At 37.3% G+C, this 22439-nt stretch overlaps 1 protein-coding gene across 3 annotated transcripts in view; it reads right to left on the bottom strand.

Annotated features, from left to right (window-relative positions):
• Positions 1-22439, bottom strand: part of ZMYND11 (zinc finger MYND-type containing 11) — a 105556-nt gene that overhangs the window by 51156 nt on the left and 31961 nt on the right. For all 3 annotated transcript variants that reach the window (XM_048328640.1, XM_048328721.1, XM_048328818.1), the window contains exon 2: positions 10178-10312. In XM_048328640.1, the coding sequence (XP_048184597.1) occupies positions 10178-10293 (116 nt within the window). In that variant the 5' untranslated portion in view covers positions 10294-10312. The remainder of the gene's footprint in view (positions 1-10177; positions 10313-22439) is intronic.

Raw genomic sequence — 22439 nt, 5'->3', positions numbered from 1 at the left:
TAACCCAGGTAACTCCCTGATTCAGTAATTTAAACTCCCACTCTTACAACTTCACTATACACTTTAGATTGTGTAATCCACCAGTATGGCCATGAAAAGCAAGTAATTTAAGCACCAAGCTATTCAACCCTTATCCAGAAAAATTTCCCCACCATCTTCTTATGGAGGAACTTACCTAATAAATGGCTCTACTCCTATTTTCCCAACCTAAAAACCTGTATGTGACACTGCTGGTAATGCACATGTGTGTGCACTGGGAAACAAGCACTAATCATGCAGGGGTGCTGCATGCACAGGTACAATTGTTCAGGTATCTGCAGGGCCACTGTTCCATCCTGCTCTTTTCTTTGGATGTACTGAAGAGACAAACAAGTATTACATGACTCAGAATGTAACATCCTAGCTAATACCTTGGAAATGAAATATTTAGTCAGTTCATACGGAGCATCTCAATTCAAAACATGTTAAAAAAATAAAGATTTGAATGCTTTCATGATTCAGTTTTTTAGAGCTTTCTATCTAATTTCCATTCTTATATGGGTCAAAACCTTTTTCTTTCTGTTTTTGGGGGTGGTTTTGTGTGTGTGGTTTTTTTGTTAGGTTACTTTTAGTCTAGCTGAGTTTCAGAATCATCACTCTGTCACACAAATGTTCACCTTATTACCATCTAGGGAATAACACAATGGCTGGAAAAGCCATCAGGGCAGGGCTGCTGCTCTTGGTGATGATATTGTTTATATGAATGGGAATATGAAACCACAGCCTAAAATAGATGGTATGAGTAGTGCTTTGGAGATCATTCTCTCTCCACTGATTACAGAGAAAGCCTTGATGAGCACTTCAGGTCAGATAACAAGCTGTTAAATGGCCATGTCCCACTCATTTTTATCTCTTACTTCTAAGAGAAAGTCACATTTATTTACAGCAAAGAAACCAAACATAAGCTAGAAGTTTCACTTTCAAATATTACAAAGATGTTATGATTTGAACAAAAACCATGATGGTCATGACATAAAAACTGGTTTGCTTTTAATAATTAGAAATAAAATTAGCCTTTTATGTATTTTTCTGTGTAAACTTACACAATTTCAATACAAATATTAATAGAAATATGGAGTACATGAAAATGGGGACAGCGATTTTCAAATCAGATCCATCCCTTTCCTTCTCAATATTCCTACTGGAGCTCATAGTTTGTATGTATTGTATTAAACATTGGATATTACAGCTTTTATAGTAATACTCAATAAGGAGACTTTAAATGAGTATCCACTTACTAACAAACATCAAACAAGGAGTATGGCTGCTGTTAATAACAATGTGTTTGTGCTGTTTCTGTGAATCATTTTATTTACCATAGTCATGCTCAGCCCAGAGATGACTTCACCTACTGAATCAATGAAGAACATTGACTTCTGAGACAGAAAAAGAAAAATGCCACGCTAGCAATACCATGTAAGACCATTCCTAAGAGAAGAATTATTAAATAAGGAACATTAAATCAAGCAAAATTCATCAGAACATGTGAGCACCTATTTATTTTTTGCAGAATGAACTGTAGGAACAAGACGTGCATGCAGTAATATTTCTGATCAAAGCAAATGCACAAAAAGCTCCACTTCACCTTAAGCTCCAGTCCTTAACAAAATAGCCATTTATGCTAGACCCTTACAGGTGTAATGATTGCACAGCCAGCTACAACATCCTATCCATTCCCTGTATTCTGCATAAAGCAGGAAAAAAGGCAGCAAGGCTGGAGCAATCCGTCAGTCCCCTGGTGAAGAGTTTTCCACACCAGGCACTGAACTAGTCTTTGACAGCCAGCACTGGAAAGCAGACCCAGCAATTCAGGAAGCAACAGGGGACAATGTCTCAGTACCAAGTTGAAGGAAAAATCATCCCTAAGAAATTACAAATAACACTGTTGAATACTTGTGGACTTCTCTTTCTGTATTCCTTAAACCAGTTTAATTAATGTGATTAAATAGAATTGTTACACAAATTGAAGAAATAAGCTGTATCAATAAAAGAGCTTGATGGGAAAAAGAGTAATTATTAATATGCATTATAAACTCAAGATAATACTTCAAGCAAATCTACTAATTTAGCACTTTTAATTCCATGACTACTCAGAGCAAATGCAGATAGGTTCTTTATAGACTTTTTTCAAGAAAAGTTTACATTTTTTCCTGCAATCCCTGTTTTCACTCTCCTTAGTCAAATAATCTAAAGGCAGCCCTTAAAATGGACCATTAATATGAGCAATATTAAAATTAAATAATATCCAAACCAAAAAATCATTCCAAAATCGTGAACAAAATTAAGATAAAACACCCTGTAAACAGATAGGTAAAAGCTGTATGATGAATGTATCTATCTACAGGGAACACAGGTGAAATTTAATGAACATATGCCATTGTAAACACCCCTTGTGCAATTAAATCACAACCTGTCATTCCTTCTTAAGAGTTTTATAAAATATGCATGTTTAGCTTGGTTTCTCACTTTTCTTTCAACTTTTTTTTTGAATCTGGGTATTAAAAATTGTTATTAGCTTGATGAGTATTACCCCATTGGTCAGTCTCAGTACAAATTTACAAGCAAAACTGTGTATCAGTTATGATGCAGGAGCAGGTAAGAACCCCTGTACTTTCCTGCATATATGCAGTTCTCAGTGTTCTTTTTGTTACTTTATAGAATATAAATGAGCTTTTGAAAATATAAAACAAATTTAACCTGAATCCATCATTTAAACTCACTGCGACGCCATCAGTATAAAAAATTAATGTGTCAAACAAGCCAAGCATTTTGGTGTCCAGCACATTTCTCTGCAATGTATTGCTATGCTTGTAACTGCTAGTTATGCACCCATAATACGATTTTTATATATGACCAAAGTAGTACTTGTACTAAAAATTTTGTTATTAGGGAATCAAATGATCAAATGATTTTTAGACTGGTTTTTGTTTTATTAATATAATGATTTTTAACTAAATTGGTCACAAATTGCTGAAAAAGCAGAGAAGACCTTTGTTTTCTGCAGTTTGATCTCTGACTAAGGATTTACAAGCCTTAAAACTCTAAACTCAGGTCATTGTCTCACTTTAACACAAAAATAGTGTTCTGAGAACAGAAAAATCCCACACTGGTTTGGAGCTTAAGGAAGTAGCTGGAGTTCATAATGACAAACAGAGAAGGAAAATAAATGAAATCACAAAGGAGATTGACACAGAGGAGCCAGACAGAAAAAAAGCACCTTGTCTTTACCTGTAACAGAAAACACATGAGGAGGCATTGAAAATTAAGAGTTTTCTACCCTGTCACCACCCAGTGATGTATTCTGTAATGCATATTATCTATAATTCTGCCAGTCCTACAGAAACTGAAGTCAGTTTTCTCACTAGACAGGCTGCCTCTGGAAGCAGCTATGTGGACTGTTCAGGAAGTATTATGCTTTTTATTGTTGGACCTTGTACTCCAAACTTTTGCTTACCCTTGCATAATCAGGAATTGCTACTACACTGCATGCACAGAAAACAAATTCAGTGTACTGGCCAGGGTTTCAATAACACTGTTTGCTTCAAATAGTCACATTTAAAGCATACATGAAAACGATGTACAGATATAGAAAAGGAGCCAGTAACTCTGGTAAAAAGTGAACTCAAGTGATCACTGCATTCTCCTGCATAACAGGAGGATGCTCTACTTCAAACAGTTGCTTTCAGATAAGCCTGCTCTCCAGCAACAAAAAGACATATATTTTAGGGGAATAGCTTGACAAAGGATAAGAAACCAACAAAGTGAAAAAAACCATTTCTAAGCCTTTATTTCAATCAAAGAAATATCAGGGGCTACAATACTTCTTCTGTTCATGCAAAGTTTAACAACAGGATTATCTAGTTATAAATCCAGAGTCATCTGCTCTTCTAATCTTTCCTATGGCTTACTATTTTCATTTATGCATGACTATTTAGTTGCAACATGCAGAATACTAGGAGGATTTAAATTTTCATCAGGAGTACTATAAATAGTAACAGATTTTTTTCTGGTAAGTTTCTAAGCTTCAAATAAGCAATTTTGTAAGAATCTTGTTCTGATTTTTTTTTCTTGCCACTTCACCACATATTCTTATTTATATACTTGTGTGATTATTCCCTATCCATTCAAATTGCTCGTTTTCTTATTTATACCCTGTTGTGTTTATTCTGTACCTGAGAATAAATTGCTCATTCTCAACTTTACTTTAATCACTACTTCTATAAATTGTTTTCTGTTAAAGTAGACAGCCTAGAAAGAGAACAGCAAAAGAAGTAAGGCAACAAAACCATATATATGAACTTCAACTCTTCTCAGACATTGACTAGAGAAATTCCAAAGACTGATACTTGGAGAAGAAATCCCCTTCCTAGGTCCAAATGTCAAACTGAGAGGGTCACATACTCAATCTACAACTGTTAGCAACTCCATCTCAACGGTGGAAACAGAAAATCTCATTATTTTACAGTAATCTTTCATGCTGAGTAATTCTTTTCTGACATGATATCCCATCAATGCTGATTAATGTCAGTCGGCACAGAGCTAAGAGAGTCTACTCTACACTGGCTTGGGATCTGCTCATTTCTGTTTGATGTTCTGACTTGGCTGCACCTACATTAAATTACAATATAGCAAGAATGAGCCCACAGAACAAATATGGGAAAAACAGCTATGACCGTTTAGGCACCTACTACTGGACCATCCTACTTGAAAACCAATTAAAAAATATTAAAGTATCTATTAATGAGAAAACAATATTTTTTTGTAACATCAATGGGGTAAAACAGCCTTCTGATTGATGAAACAGATGGTTTCAGTATCACTTTACTTGAAAATAATATAAAGTGTCCAATTTCAGCATTATCAGTTTTATCCCAGCTAGTGGTCTATCCATCAGCTTCATCTCCCCCAAAGTTGTGATACCTCTACCCTGTGTCTATGGCCACTCTTGGTTTCATTTCCACACTAACTTATTCACAGGCTCCATTCTGGAGAAAGACAAGTTCTTCCTCCAGGGAAAAAGCAAAGCATGGCATGACAGAGAACACCAGTGTAAACCATGCCAACACTGGCTCCCTCTGCCAAGGGCACCCAACCCTGTTGCAGCACGCTGTGTGTCCTCAGACGCCTCCACATCGTGCCCATCGTGGCTCTATCTTCAGGTTTCAAGAATAGCATTGCTGTGGGCTGTGTTATTTTTGGCACTTAGAACTGAAGAACCACACACACATACAAAACAAACAAAAGAATATGTCAGGGCCAAAGAAACACTCTATGAGCTAAAGGCAATGAGGTGTAGACCCAGCATAACTGCTCCAGAGAGTGCCAGGGCATTCCCTGTCATGGTACACAAAGATGGTATAGACACAGCCTATACAAGAGACAGAGAAACACTAATCAACTTAATCAATCATGAAATGCAACAAAGGGAAAGAGAAAAAATCACGAGGAAGAATGTGCAGAAGAATTATGTTTTGGTTCTTTACATTAGTCTTCATGGCGTAGTTTAGAAACCAGAAAAATTATCATTTAACAATGAAAAAATCTTGAAAGCTGCCAATAATCGTTTTAGAAGACCAGATTTGCCAACTGGGTATGTTAATAACATTAACTCAATAGCTAATGAACTATGAACTAATCATAAACATTATGAAATGTTCATATATTGCTACTGAGAAAACCAAATACTTTGTGAGAAAAGGGGTATATATTTAATTAGTAGTTAATTAAATCTTATGAGTCCAATTACCTGTAAGGGAATTATGAAGAAAACACTGTAAAATGAACTGGGAGATTGGAATGGCCAAAAAAAGAGAACCTTAAAAACATGTCCGTACAGAAATACTTACCAATCTGCTATGCAACTGAATGTCAGTAATTTATCCTACTCAGCTAAATATGCATGCCTTTTTGCCAGTGTATTTTAAGGCGTTTTATTCCATAGAATCAATTCTTGAGGTTACCCCAAAACCAGAACAGATGGAAGATAATGAGGAAAAAACAGGAAGTCAAAGCATAGTTACAATTTTTAACACACTTTTAGGGATGAACTATTTTTCAGGCTGCACTCTTGACAGAGAATTCATAGGATATGGGAAGCTATTTCTTCACTAGTGCCTATAGCACAACTAATACCAATAATGCTCATCTAAATAATTGATACACTAGGGTCAAATTATCCCCATATCAAGTCTATACAGAAAAAGAAGTCATATTTCTTGATGAATACCTCTTAGAAATGTAATTTTGTTATTAAGAAATGTGGTGGGTTTAGAAATACTAGCTATTTCTTGTAGTCAAACTTTAAACTATTGCAATTCATTGACTTGAGATACACTGTGACAATATAAGCCAGGTGAGAATATTTATTTTCCATACCTTAACAGAAATGCTACTACTGCCTTCAAGTGAGCTCTATCGTTAAATAAAAATGCATTGAATATACTGGAGCTTATGTACAAAGATAGGAACTTAAACATATATTTTAAAATTCTCTTCCAAAGGTAGTTTGCATTCAAAGTACTAATTCCTTTAAATTCACGTCACTCTTGCTTCTCGTTAGTTTTGGTTTTCAGTCCTTCATTCAGTTTTCAAGTTACTGAAGAATTCTCTCCAACCCATGGAAAGTGCATTTCCAAATATAAGGTACCCTCACAGGTAGTCAATAAAACTGCAGAATCCCTTTCATATGATGATTTGTTGAGTGTTTTTTTCTGAGACATTGAGTCTGCGCAGTGTGGTCTCTTCCTTACCAATGCCTTAAGTATTTATATAATACTCCAATTAACTCTGTCATATTCTTGCCATTTTTACAACCACATGTTTTTAATTCTTTACAAAACAGACACCTTTCTTGTGTTTCTTACTGCTTCTCTGCACGCAATGACTTTTCTAAAAAAATTGTCAAAAGTTCAAAAAGCTTACTAATTAATTTCTTAAAGGCTCTAACTTGCATATTCAAACTTTCCAAGTGACTCTTCCCTTGATGTAAGACAGTTTTCAATCACTTCTAATCACACATTTTTCTGTTCTTGCCTTTCCCCCTCATCAATTTAAAAAGCAAAGTATACTTGATCTAGTCTGCTTTTAATTAAAGGACCTCTTTCCTTATAGGTTTTTCCTGATAATAACAGAAGTACCTTCTAGTGCTCTTGGCTCCTCCTACACTATCCTCCTACTCTTATGCACGCTACAGAAAATGCGTGCCTAGTTCTTTAGATTTTCCTTGCATACTCACCATTGACAGTACCTACTGGAAGTCTTCCTTTACCCAAATAATCTTCTAACAATTATACTTAAAGTGCATAGATAACAATTTGCATACTTGCACGTGTAATATAAATTTGTCTGTTTTACATACTGAGTTGAAACAGTTCATAATCTACGAACAATGAACCCTCTTTTTGTATCACCAACATTTCCTCCCTGGTCATCAAAAGTAAGTGTTCCTTGAGATGAACAGTGTCTTCTACTCAGCACCAGAAGACTAAGAAAAGTAAGAATTAAATTATATTAAATTAAATTAAATTAACAAGAATATATAAAGGAGAGGGAGACAACCATGCTGAATTGCACATTAAGAGAAAAGCCAACAAATAGATTTGCTTAACAAACCATCTAATGAAGAAAGCAACAGTTCTTCATAGCAATTGCTGTAAAGATAGTTGGACGAACAGGTCACAAAAGACACAGGATGACTTTTCTCTAGCAGCAAATGAATGCTCAAACCAGGAGAAAAGAAAATCCATTCAAAAACCAAATCATGAATCATCTTTTCAACATGTGAATTTCTCTGAAAGTACCCATTTGTCATCCACTATATGACACATAGGAAGACTGTTACTTACCTTAAACATGGATTTATAAAAAAAAAATATTCTCTTGCTGTTTTTCTGTATCCTCACTCAGGAATATGACACACTTCCATAATGTCACTGTCATTATTACTTTCAAATACTTGTAATACGCAAAGCCACTCTTTCTGTCAATCCCAAGATGTTTTAACACTTCTAGAAAATGTTACTAATCCAAATATTAAAATCTTCATTTTAGCTCCAACTGTGTACACATGCTCATAATTTTCACTTTTGACCATTGGTTTTGAAAATCGTTAGTATTCATATGTTTGCCTGTATGCCCAGACACTGATGGATCTTTTAAGGAATTGCAGTTGACCTGACCAAATGATTATTGAGCCTGAAAGAATGTATCAGCTGCTCCGTTTTCATCAGAAGAGATATTCTGATGCCATGCTAATTTTGGAACTTTATTTTGAATATTATGTATTATGCATACTCATTTACTATGTCATATGTGTTTCTTCATCGACCACTAGTACCATACAGCAATTCAAAGGTCTTTATCATTTCCTTGTCAAAAGTTATCTCCTTAGGAATGTCACATAATAGAAACTAGATCAGTGTTCATCACTCTTATCTCACTGATGTGCATGGGGAGAATTTAAAATGCCCAAGCACTTTTTAGATTACTCTTCACTGCTAACACCTTGCACGTCTTTCTCAAAGTACTAAGGCTTCTTGCATTTCTGTTTAGTCACTTACTTTTCTTCTGATTACAAATGAGTCATACAATCTGGATCTAGACTTTTTTAAAAAATCAAACTACCCATCAAGTTACCAAGAGCAGTACTTCTTTTTCTAGTATCTAATTGCTTGTTTTCTCAACCTTGTTTGTAATGATTTGTCTGACCTAACTTTACTCAGCTAAATGTTATTCCCACTAACTTAAACTAGGCATCTCTCATAAGAGTGGGATGAATTCCCAGCTAGACATGCCTGTCTCCCTTTATTACATCTAAAAGGAGCACAAACAGCTAACAAACTCAGCTAATATGTAGCCTAAAGCAAGTAATTTGAAATGTTAAAATGGAAAGTGTACAGCATTAGTTTACCCACTTGTCTCCTTGGAGACATGATGAAAATATATATGCTTTAATGCATTCTAAAACTCCACTGCTACCTCAAAAGTGAAATTCCCTAAAATACAGACTCCTTCTCAAGCCCTCATAGAATTCCCTATCTCTGGAAAGGTGCATTTTGGTTTGATGGTCCATTTTTCTTCTTGCAGAAGCAGGGTACCCATTAATTCATTTGGGACATCATCTTTCTTTCTGCACTTCACTGTTCATTATGTTTGGAGAACCTGAACTGTTATACTTCTTCCACTTACGAAGCCAGTTTTGCCTGTCACTTCCACCCTAGAATTTCCAAACTCTGTCAGTGGACCGTGTCATGGACCACGATATAATGATTTTCACTTTGTTAGTCACCTGCACTGTTTATAATTCTCCCTGTTAGTGGTCTCTGGCCTCATTATCAGTTCACATTGGTTCTGGCAACTGAAGAGTTGCCAACTGGTTACTTTAGTTCTTTTAAATTATTCATATTGATTACTTTGACAAATGTGACGTACAGGCCAGCCTGAAAATGCAGACAAAGCAGAAAGAGGCACAAAGCCCTCTGTTTTTAATACAGTGGCTGCTACAAGTTATATTGCAGACTTTTCTGCACATTGCAAGCTCCACAGAACAAAGAATATATATTTCTTTGTGTATCCAGCACCTAATACACCTTGAAGAATATTTTAACAGTATTAATCACAGGTGGTAATCATCTCATGTCTTCTTTAATAGCATCTTATGCACTTCTCAGCAAATATGGCTTCTTATTTATTTGAGCAACCTAACACTTCAGATTTCTCTTTGCCTTCTGGAAAATTCCTACTAGTCTCTCACATTTTCCTAAAGAAATAGATTATTTACAGATTTTATTGCCCTTTTGTCCTCAACTGTTATATCTACTTCTTGTATTTTGATCAAGCTATCAACTCCAAAATGCTAAATTCAGTTATAGCACTAGAAATGTTACATATTTCCTAAAGATGCTTATACAAAACAAATACAGGGTAATATTTCAATTCTGTGAATTAACCTCATTTTAGGCCCTTCAGGTGCCCAGTTTGGTAAATTTGGTTTTTTATATATAATTAATTAATTAGTAACATAGAAGTGCATGTAACTGTTTCACAGGCTCTAACAATGTTTACTATCTCTGTCTCCAAGGGCTTTTATTAGCATCAACCTTACCCCTCACCAAGACTGTATTTGGAGCAGGTCACTTACTTTGTAATACGGTCAATGTTTGCAATTTGCTTCTGGTTCCGGATTATCTCTATAGCTGCCCAAAGATGCTGGATAGCCTTTGTATCTGCCTGTCGTCTCTTCGTTAGGCGTGCCATGACCTGTTTACCTGGTCAGCTGCAGCCAATAAACAAAAAAACAAAAAAATACACCAAAAGGTTAACCAAGAATTATGGAATAAATTACGTGAAGATTATATTGCAACAAACATGATTACAAGGAAAACTGTACTGTCGCGTAGCCATTCAATTTGTATACAACGATGTTTTCAAGTGCTTGAAGAGCAGTAAAAAGTGAAAAAAACGCAGTTTACAAGAACCCCTTTCACATCACGTAATCTATACAGAAGACAAAAGGAAAGCAGTAAAATATATGAAATCAATAGCAAATTACTCAACTTATGAAACTGGTTATAAAAAGTCACTTAGTTCATATCTCAGTTCCCTGTATTTGGTAAAAATGCAAAACTACCCCAGCCTGAAGCTGCCACAGCCTCCTGCATTGCCTGAAGCCCTTAAAAAGGGTGAGAGTGGTACTTGACTACATCATATGGCATAAGCACAAATTCTAACACAGAGAAAAAGCTGGACCCACAGTTTAACATACCACACAGTTCTTGGAGTATTGCCTTCATGTTCTTATCGTTAACAACTATTTTTAAAAAGTCCATTCTAAGAGGAGAAACTAGAAGTATATTTTCATGAATGATAAGTATTTAAAAAAGCATTTTGGAGCAGTTCCATTTTCTGTAACATGCTAAAACCCAACAGGACCAAAGTGCTTCTGATGGCATTTACCCATCTAACCAACCCTGAACAGGAACATAATGAGCATCTGGCTTTGTTTACAAATTTTCCAAAAGCTGGAGGCAATGAGTACAGATAAGCCATAAATCGCCTACAGCTCCACTACAGGCACCGAATCCCTTTTTAAAAGCTTAACGATGCATTTTGATCACTAAATAACTTTCTTCCACTGCCACCACTTTCTCAATGAAAAAATGACTGATTTATGGGTGCTACCAAGGTCTATAATTTATTTTAGAGCTCTGTCCTCAGAATGAACTCTGTGGTATGCACACGAATATTTGTAGCTAGCAGAATATTAACTTCAGTAACCCAAAATAATATAAAAAATGCAAAAACATTTCACCATCTGTGCAAAGTTAAAGATGGGAATTTAAGTACTAAAAGTGTCCCTGCTCTCAAATTCAGAAAAATGAAACAGATTTGAGTATTCCATCAGTTGCAGCAATGTCATTTTCAAGTTATGGGACCTACAGGTACTTATCAAAGAGGGCTCTCAAGTTTTAGATCTGATATAAGCTCAGCAAAGCTCACTAACTTTACAGGTGCAATGAAATGAATAGCAACATTCCATTATTAAGGATAAGAAATTATTTAACTGCATTATACTTTATGTTATGTAGCCCATTTAAAGAAAAAAATTGGGAGAAGAAAAAAGATGATGTGAAGTGGTATGTACATGCCCAGGTCCATGAGGCATTCCTGGCTACAGTAGATGTCAGGGAAGGGCAGAACAGAGCAGCACATGAGAAGATGTGGTGTGGTCACACATCGATCCCACATTTCAGCTTTAGAAATCTCCTCCCTCTGGGGATTAAAGCAAGGGCAACTAGAGGGATCTCCCAGATAAAAAGGCCAAGAACACAGTTTTGAAGGAAGGATAAGGGGGAATGTGACAGACATACAGCTAAGAGTGACAGCAGTAGATAGCATCGCCTGACAGTGATTCAGAGAAAGAAAGTCTCCGTTGGGAACAGTGGGAAAAGACACTGCATCTCTGTGAGCTCCTCTGCATTAATTTCACAGAACATGAGGCCATTGCAAACTAAAAAAAAAACCCTGCTAATTTGTAAGAGAAACATATAACCATTTTGTAGAATTTAATTTTTAAGAGAAATAGAGGAAAGCACAAAAAAAGGTTAGATCTTAACACAAAAAGCGCCAGTCTTTACAGACCTATTATTTTAGCATAAAATTTCTTTCCTAACACAGACATGACTGAAAGATCATTCTTCTTATTCCAGCTCTCTACAAACTCTCTGCTACAAAAGCTGTCAGACAATATGGCAGCCAGCAAGCCGGACATGGGGTCCCTTGCACAGCATCACATCCCCATGCAAGGAGCAAACACTCGTCCTTCTTGACCCCGATATCAGTGTGAAACAACAGCCTAGTTCTCAGTTTATTTAGTAATCCCAACTCTTTAAAAATAGCCGCTATTTCTGGCAGCCCAGCATATGGCTGCCACGCTAGCGTCACACCCAGCACAGGGGACAGCGAGGTTTTCTCTCGCCTCCACAACACCTGTGCCCGAGGGCCCCGGCACAGCACAGGGTCCTGGGGAAGCCACCTGCCACCTCTGCATGGCCCCATGGCCCCGCCGTGCAGCCAGAGGGAAGGCTGGCCTTTGGGGATAAGGAATTCCCAGAGTAGGAGAAGAAGCCCATGCTTGAGGCAGGAAGAGGGAGAGTGAAGAACTGTAACCATGAATTCCTGAAGCCCTGTGGCTGCAGAGTGCCAAAAGCCCTACAGGATCACATCTCCTTTGGAATGTGCTTTCAGAACAAACTCTCCGACCGCCCCCTTACCCCATCCTTATCGTGCTGTGTTGGCTTGAAGCACGGCCAGGCTGTGCCCTGTGCCATGGCTAACTCAGCCCTCAGGACAGGCGTGCACCTCCTGGCCCCGAATGCGGCAGGGATGTCACATCACTGAGCCAGAAGTTACCCCCCAAAACACAACCCATGTTGGTGGCCCCCAAATGGCTCCTTGCTGGCTGGCCCCTGCTCCCACTGCTGCACACACAGGCAGGGCCATGGCTCTTCTCTGTCTGGAAATAACAGCAGTATGGACACACATGGGATACAGCAATCACACCTGTTCTCAGTTTCCTTTTTTTTTTTTAAGATACAATAATTTTAGTAGGTGTTCTGCCTTCAAAGAATATACATTTCACTTTCATAACTTTGGTTTACTATTTAAGGGCACTTTCGTTAAACTCAACAGTTGACACTTTACTACTGAAATAGCAGTTCTTACACACCATATTGCCAAGAATACAAAAATAAGGGTTTTTTTCTAAAAGTCCAGGCTCCTTTAGTGTTATTTTAATCTTTTAATTGCACGGTGTAGAAAAAATAGAGTCTTTTTGCATTACAGAAAAAGATTAAAAGATTGTAGCATATTTCTTGCTGTTCATTGCAGTCACTCTTCCTCTATGGTAAAATTAACCACAACAGTCTACTCCCTGCACTCCTGCAAAAATATAAGCATTTTTTCTATATTATTACAATATCTTAAAGGGAACTTGTATCCAACTACTAACAGTTCATACAATGCCTTTGAGTTCTACTTCCAAGCAACAGAAAATCCTCCCAGAGTCTCCACAGGAACAACTTATTCACGCAAACAGTAGTTTACATTTTAACGGGAGACACGTTAGGTTCCTAAATCTGTATTTATCACTCCTGATTATTTGCTCATGTGTGGGTTCATACACACACACACACACACACACACACACACAGAGGAGAGAACAAGCATAAACATGCAGTGTGTGTATGTGTAAAAATCTGTGGCTCAGAGGTTAAGTATCAAAAGAGGCTGATTCACCCATGCAGTGTTTTAAAGAAATTTGAAGTCTGGAGACTCTTTAAAACCACAATACTGAAATGTACATTTACATACAAATGCTTGAAGATGTTACTCATCGTCCTCTTTTGTTATAGCATTCATTTAAAAATTCTGGAAAGAAAAATTGAAAGCTGAAGGAAACATTCATTTCCTTTGTATGATTTGCTGGGCACTATGCTCATTTAGCTATGGCACCCCCTGTCCATACAAAATTATTTGCTCCATGCCATTTCTGTCATGTTTTGTTAGCAAGTTTATGGTAGGACATAGCTTCTGAGAGAAAGATTGACAAAACCAGACGACTGAAAATCTAGGAAATTATATCAGCAGGATCTGTCTTAGGTTTTGTAGGCATCCATGAGACCTGCAGAATATAAGAAATATCCTCCTAACAGAAAAAGTTTTGTGTTTGATGCACCAGCTCACACACTTCCATCACACCCTCACTCACACAGGGCCCAAAGCAAATAATTTCTCTTCTCAATTTTCAACTTTCTAACTTTTCCTCATGCACACTGAGTAGTATGGTTTTACTGTACTTTGTATTTTGAATCCCTCTTTAATGTCCTAAACACATTTTGAAAAGTATACTACTTTACTGTATTCCTCAAGAGCCAAATGTTACCCACACTTCTCACAGGCAGGCTCCACAACCTGTGCTTTATCTTGTGAGTATACAAGATAACACACAGAGCACAGCTTATCTTCCCCAAGCCCCCAGAGCAGCCTCACTGCCACGCGGCAGCAGTGTCACAGCGGTGGCAAGGCAGACACTGTCAAAACAACAAGGCTACCAATCATTAGCACACACTTGGCTGAATCAAATGCTGTACAGCTGTCTGCTGCAACAGTGGTGGATATGGAAATCTGAACTGCAAGTCAAAATAAACAAAAATCACCTTGCAGCATGTCAAGGAATTTAGCCCAAGGAACCTCCTGACCTGCTGCCTGCATCCAATTTAGCAGATACTATCAAGTACTAAGTTTAGCTAGAAACTCTCCCTACACACAACTCCAAGGTAGTCAAATCTTGCCACGTGTTAGCTGTTAAATACCATCGTTCAAGCAAATTATGATGCTTCTGAAAACTTAACTAATGAATTGGACTTTGCACTGAAGCTGTCGTCATTGCAGTTGGGTGCTGCTGCTCTGATGGGAGCTGCTAATTAAGAGCTGACAGGCAGTAGCTTGTTAAGTCTTGTGTTCATACTTCACTGAAAGTGAGGCTACCTGTGGGGCTCAGCCCTTCCAGTGCAAGGTCAAACAGGTTAAACTCCATCCCTGCTATCAGCCACCATTTGGCTGGGACTCCACGTGCACTTAATTGCAATGCAAAGAAGGTTTAGGGAGTTGATCCTTGCCACTGCTCAGCTACTGGACGCTGCCTTTTGGCCTCAAAGCCCTGGGACTTGCTATTTTTTCTTCCACAATACACAGGGAAAGATTTTAGGCTCAACAGGAGGAAGAAACTAGACTCAGTCCTAGTTTTTGTGGCTTTCATGCTGATTTTGGGTGGTTTGGGAGCTTAAACACAGACCTAGTTTCATATTTATATGTACTTTATAATATGAGGTCTAGTGTTTCTTAAAGTGTAACTTTTTACAGTAAGCATAAACTGTATATATCAGCAGTACAAAGAGTTCCAAATGTCTAGCTTTGTTCTTGTACTAAATAGGAGTCTACCATTAAAATCCAGATTTGCAAGTTGATGCAGTGTTTGGGTCCCTAGACTTTATACAGGTCTTCATTGTACTGTAAACTTCTGCAGCTTAAAATTTAGTTTACAATTTAAACTGCTGTTAAAACATATCTTTCATCACCAGTTTAGTGGGAGTGTGAACTCTTAGTCTTCCCCTCCTACAACAATTGTGATTAAAAGTGGTAATTATTCTATTTTTACATAGGAAAGGTACAGGTGAAAATGCCTTGACTGAAAAGCAGCATAGGCATGCATGGGGCAAAACCAAGAGGTTTAATATTATATCTGCCTTCCATAGCTGGTGATTCAAAAATGTGGGGAGAAGCTGCTAGGGTGAGGACAGCTTTTGGTAGGAGAAATAATTCCATATTTTGCTTACCATTTATTTGTCTTCATGAGTGTGCAAGATTATAGACATAACCAAGAATTTAACCTCCTGGTAGAAGGAGACTCTCTTTTGTAAGAGTGAAGGTTATCAGAAATAAAGATTTTGCATACAAAGTAATTTTCAAATGTTGAAGAATAAGCAAGTGGTTTTGTATATTAGATATTTATTCTGGACTTAATCCCAATCCACTAAATCAACAAATGCCTTTCTGCTGACTGCCACATCCTCACAATGAAAAACTTAGAGATGTGTTGAGTGATGTTAGTGAAGCTGAAAAATGTAACAAAGCCTTGTGGCTGAAATAGGCAAAATTTCTTTGTTAATTAGACTAAACTCAGAAAATTAGACTATAAATTAATAAAAGTTACTGAATTCTTCAGTTTGTTTTGTTTTTTTTTTTTTTATTAGGAGATTAGTTCAGGCTGTAAGGCTGTCATTTTGGAAGTTATTAAAATACCGAATTTTGGATGTTGAATGTGTGTTATTCCTAATGAAAATCTTTTCATTTCATTCACCGTTAGCTTAAGGTCTACACAATCTATTCAAAAGAGAAAAGTTTATTAACATAATAATCCTAAATATTTCCCACGTGCAAGTGCAATACCCTGCTGTTCTGTGCAGCTCCACCTTTTGCATTTCCCAGCTGCAAGGTTTGTAACCTTGATGTCATGCAACTTTCTGAGTGAGGTTTTGCATAACCCCCTGAAGTGCAGTACAGACACAAAACAGGACTGCATGAATACAAAACTGCAGAGTTTTGCTTCATTCTCTCTGAAATTTAATTTTTTTCCCAACTCCTGTGCACAGAATACATGAAAGCTTTTGCTTTTACCTTGTGCCATTTCAAGATGGCAGTGAGCCACTGTATAAATCTGAGCCAAGGACATTACAGAATTAAAGGCCCCAAGAATACTTTTACTACACATATGTGCAAGGTTTATTTTAATCCCTGATACTGCATTTATTTCATTTGTATTGTATTCCATTCATAATGATTAAGTAAGTGTCCTTCGCTGGGGCTAAAGCATACGGCACTTGAATGTTAAGTTCAGACATTTTGAATCATCAGTATACAAATGGTACAACTCTTTATTTTTCTTTTGGAGCCAAACCTAGACTTTCTTGTTTAATTAACTCACCCTGTTAGAGAGAACTTGACACAAATGTTGAGGCGCCGTCCCAAAAGAGAATTTCTAAAAGTGTAAGCGTAAATAGAGTAAAACAAAATCTGATCTGAAGCATCAACACAAGATGCTGAGAAAGACTGAATAATAGCCACATACCCCAAACAAAGGCTTGTCAAAGTGGTCTTCTTGTTTGCTATCAAATACAAATATATGTACAGGACTAAAATGCATTCTGCTGCTTCTCCAGCCAATCCCAGTATGGAATTTCACAGACAATAGAAAATGTCATCCTAATATTTGGAGAAAACTATCCTTTGTTCCTGTCTGGCAGAAATCACTGACTAAAACTTTATCTAGCAATGTAAGTTTGGAAAAGAGAAGTGCATAACTGCCAAAGAAAGTAATGTAGTTGAAAGAGCTGAAAGCAAAGAGCCAAATCTGTTACTAGCAATGTAGCTACACCAGCTTCTTTAAATGACTTTTTTGGTAATGGTCATCATGTTTGACTCTCGGTACTGTGCCTAGGTAAGCTGAAGCACATAATCTATTTTCTGCTATGAATCTGTGTTAAGACAAGGTTCTACATTGATCTTCTATAATAAGCAGTATTTTCCTTAATATTTCAACTTTTAATCAGTATCCAACACACAGAGAGCTAGTTTTTATAGCTAGTAAGAAAATTAATGGTTACATAGGAAGATCAAGAACCACACAAGTTTTTGTTTTACTGAGAAAATAATGTTTCAAAGCAGTTCTGGGAAGATTTAGACTGGATATTAGGAGGTATTTCTTTACCTGCAGGGTGGTCAAACACTGTAACAGGCTTCCTAGAGAGGTGAAAATGCCCCAAGCCTGTAAGTGTTTAAGAGGCATTTGGCATTTGCCCTTAATAACATGCTTTAACTTTTGGTCAGCCCTGAAGTGGTCATGCAGTTGGACTAAATGGTTACTGTAAGACTCTTATAACTGAAATATTCTTTTCTTTTCTATTCTACTCCTATTCTATATGACCACTAAAAATGCATACATTGTTAATGCCTTTATCAAACTCCTGAACATAATTCCAGTTAAAAAAAAAAATTAGTTTGGTTTGGTTAAGGCTTAATTAATGAAATTAAGTTACACGAAATAGTTTCCACAATGGAGCCTGCACTAGTGTAAGTTGCTTTAAAAACACAGTTCCTGAAAAGTGATGCAAGTTTCTCATGAAGGTAAACTTTAGCTTCCATAGTAACAAAGCCTCTTATTTTCAGGATAATGACGTACTAGACTAATATTAAATAGACTTTAAGCTGTTTACCTCAGAAGACTACTCATCTTGGGGCAAAGGAAATCTCTATACAAAAGATGGTCCAACACAACTAACTTCAACATCACTAAATAATACATGGCTCATACAAGGTGTAAAGAGATCATCCTACAGATTTCTTGTCCTCTATCATGAAAAATAATGAGTTCTCATCAGATTTGTTTATTTGGGGTTATCAAAAATAATGCTTGCACCCTAGCTGCTGTCAGCAGCACCCTGGGCTCGCCTGTACAAATGCACAGGCGTACGGACACAAGCAAGTCACACACACCTGCCTTAATATGAGAGGCTTGAACTAACACGTTTTACCCTCCATTTGCCACAGACTAAGAGCATCAAGAGGGTCAGTTACAGAAGATTAAGTGACACGTGGAGATAGGATCATGTTCTGAACCCACACTGCACACTAACACAGGCTTTCTGTGGTTTAACTACACCCAATACCAAATTCCATATTTTCCAAAGCAGCTTGAAGCTAAACCACTGAAAGATGTTCATAGAGAATCCATGGAAGGAGTTAACTCCTAATGAGCAGTCTGGGCTATTTCCCCGTGTAGACAAACCCTTAGTAAATAGACGCTTCCTGTCCTTTCACTTGGCTATAGTAAGCAGAGATGATTAATGCAGCTGTGCATCCTGACAGGCTCCAATGCTCACTTGGTCATAAAACGGGAAAAATCATGGCCAAAGAAGGCTGATGGTGAGGGCTGGAATTTTGGTTTGGATGATAAATAGATGCCACTTTGATTCTGCAACTCCCTCTAATAAAAAGTGATAGGTGGAAGACATCTTGGAAAATGCTAAGAAATATAAATGAGAAGAGTAGCTCCTTCTCTGAAAGCAAGCTTTTGATCATCATCTTCCTTTCTGGTCTGAAAGCTAAGGAGCTTGGTTGCTCTGTAAGCCTCAACTGAACTGATGCAGTAAATTTCTCTGTCAGTAAGTAAGGTATAATAAATAAGGTATGCTGACATAAATAAATAAATGATTTTTCATGGTATATTAGCAGGGAATGTAATCCGGCATAAGGTCAGCTTCATGCTAAACAATGTGAAAGAGAGATAAATTTTCCAGGTCAAAGAGTTAGGAATGTATGGAGAAGTACCAAATAATGAAAAAGATAAATTCATTGCAGATTATGTAAGCTATATGGTATAACACAGAGCTGATGTTGACTTTTTTCCAATATAACGTGAGATTCCAAATTGCTGGGTTTTCTTCTCTTTCTCTGAATTACACACAACTGACACTATCTTTAAAGTACAAATTGTGATTCTGGTGGTAGCAACAGGACCTAAACCTTAGATGTTTGTAACAACTACTCCTCTGCCAGGCTGCATTTTTATTGACAAAAGGCAGCTGAATCAATTTTTGTTGCTCCTTAACAAAAACAAAGTCTGCCTGAACTTGTTTCTTTCAAAGCTCTTCTTTTTGGCTTCTCCCTCTCTACAAATAAAAGCACAGCTACAGAACTTCTAAAACTGCTCAGATATTGAGTTATTTTAAAGTGAGTGTGTTATGCAGGCATGACCACTTTTCTCCAGCAGTCAGGCCACAAGCAACATTAGCTCAGAGGAGATTTTCTCTTGTCAACAGTCATCTCCACGAAAGAAGATACTATATACAGAAAACAAGTACAGTTCTGAACCAACTAAGGTTTCCAAACTAAAGCTCCTTCAAGGCCAATATACCTGGGCTTATCCTTGGAAACTTTCAGAAATACACTCAGAACTTACAGCGTTAAAACACATTGATCTGTAATGCAGGTAAGATGAGCCTAAGAAAAACACTGCCAAAGCTTACAGGCTTCTACAGCATTAATCAAAAGAAACTTCCAGGCAGGGAGAGGATCAAATTGTAAAATCTGAGCTTTAGATCCTGCCTCTGAAATTCAAGGTGAATATCAGAAATAAAGGACCTGAAAGTTTCATGCAATGCTCTCCCAGCTGTGGGACAGTTCATCAAGAGAAAGAACTATGCGTTGTGGAACTGGAAGCCTTTCCCCTAGTGCTCACCTTGCTTAGTTTTCTTTTCCATGTTTTCTAAAGAATGTATTTCCTAGGTTGGCCACAGACATCTGGCTTAAAAGTACAACCTGAAGTATATTTGGAGCATGTTGTCTCCTTCATACGCAGTATACAAACTCACTAATTACACGCATTCCTACACAGCTTTCCTCTCATCCTGCCCCAAACCAACTCCATCATCATTCCCTAGTGAAGCCTTAATCCCTATCCATTTCTAAGGTACATTTTGATTTTTTTTTTTTTTAAATACCTCAAAAGCAGGTAATTTATCAAGTTTGCACTTTTGTACATCAGATTGCCCTCAGCTCTCCCCTCAAAATGTTCATGTCTGGACAAGGACAAAGCTTGCCTAGAGGACAATTTACAGACGTGAGAACAGCAGTTTTCACGGAAACCAATGTACAGTGAAAAACAACTGCATTCATAACTAAACGAATCCTGAAGTGGAAAACAGCTGAGTATAATCGTGATCCTTTTCATCTTTGCTGCAAAAGTTGACAAATGGAAAAAATGAAGAAAATAAATTTCAAAACCATAAACTTTATAAAGAGAAACCTTAAAAGTCAAAACATTACTCAAACAAAGATCTTCCAAAGATCAAGCAGATGATGGAAGTATGTTGCCATTACTTCAGATAGCACCAGTTTCTCAGCAAACTTGGTAGCAGCTGACATCAAGAAAACCTCACCCTACCATTTCAGATTCGTATGTCCTTCCTATAAGCTCTTTAAAAGAGGCACGGGCAATATACCACTTAACTTTATAACCAGCTCTTGGTGTGGCTGATGGTGTGGCAGAGGTTGGGAAATGGGTTTTTCTGGCACAGAATTTTTCCCAACACTGTACATGTAATCTGGGACTGCACTCTCAAATTTGTTGGTCTGTTTCAAAGACCTGGGTGGGAGTTCTAGTGTGATCTCTTTTTATATATTTTCTATTACCTATAACGTTCAGATGCTTCCAACTGCTATTTCTCATCCTCTCTTACCTGAAGTCAACTTACATGTCCTTATTTTTTTATGTAGAGAATTCTTCTCAAGGCTTCTCGAGGACCAGCTGCAGGTGAACAGAATTACACATTTCTTTTCTGAAAATCCATTTCACATCAGCTTGATTCTTGCATGTTATATCTGTTCTGTACTACTTCTTTGGTAAAATTAATACTTTGACCAGTGGCTTGCTATTATATTCATATGCATGTCCATGGCATATGCTGGAGCTACAAAGAGCCCTGTGATGCTCTGGGATTACAGCACTTTCCACTTGTAGAATGATGTTCTGTGTCTCCTCTGGCAGGTGCATCTGAAACCTATTTCTTCAAGCACTGATGATGATGATGTCGATGACACAGAGCAGATTACAAAGGCCCTTTAGGGAGGACATTACTTCCCCAACACTCAAGAGCCCTTCCTGCTCTATCATTATCTAGGGCCGAGGTTTATTAAAGGCAACAGGACCATACTGTTCTGTTCTCAGCCATTTCCTTTGGACACAGAAACACAGGATTAATAATTTCATCATCAAAACTTGGACTTCATTTTTCAGATTATTTCAGTTTTCTCTACTGCCAGCATTTGGCTGGGTTTTTATTTTACTCCTTTAACCTGAATGCACATGAATGATAGGGAGCTCTGACACTGGGACTTAGCCCTACAGGGTGGGGGAAATTCATAGATGTGCAGGACATAACTGAATAGTGTGCCATCCCTGTGGCTACCAATAGAAGTATAAACCCAGAAAAATTAACTAATCCTACCATCAGCTTCTCCCAAATTTCTAAAAATGTCATTCATGAAATAAAGCCTCCTGTTGTGATTTCTACAAAAATATTTTCTGAGTAATGCAAAGAAAATTAACTGTAAGAATATCATAACATTATGGTGTTATAACAAAGGCCAAGCCTCTTGACTTGAATTTTGGATTTACAAAACACTATTCTGCAGGAAATAAAATACCAGAGTTCTGGCTATCTTTCCTATCAATTATCTTATTTCATCATGTGGGGCTCTTTCCACCTAGGCAGAAGACGTGGAGT

Source organism: Corvus hawaiiensis, chromosome 1 (genome assembly GCF_020740725.1).
Source record: "Corvus hawaiiensis isolate bCorHaw1 chromosome 1, bCorHaw1.pri.cur, whole genome shotgun sequence".
In the NCBI taxonomy this organism is placed as follows: Eukaryota; Metazoa; Chordata; class Aves; order Passeriformes; family Corvidae; genus Corvus; species Corvus hawaiiensis.
The sequence above is the reverse complement of the archived record's forward strand: the minus strand, read 5'-3'. Positions and strand labels throughout refer to the sequence as shown.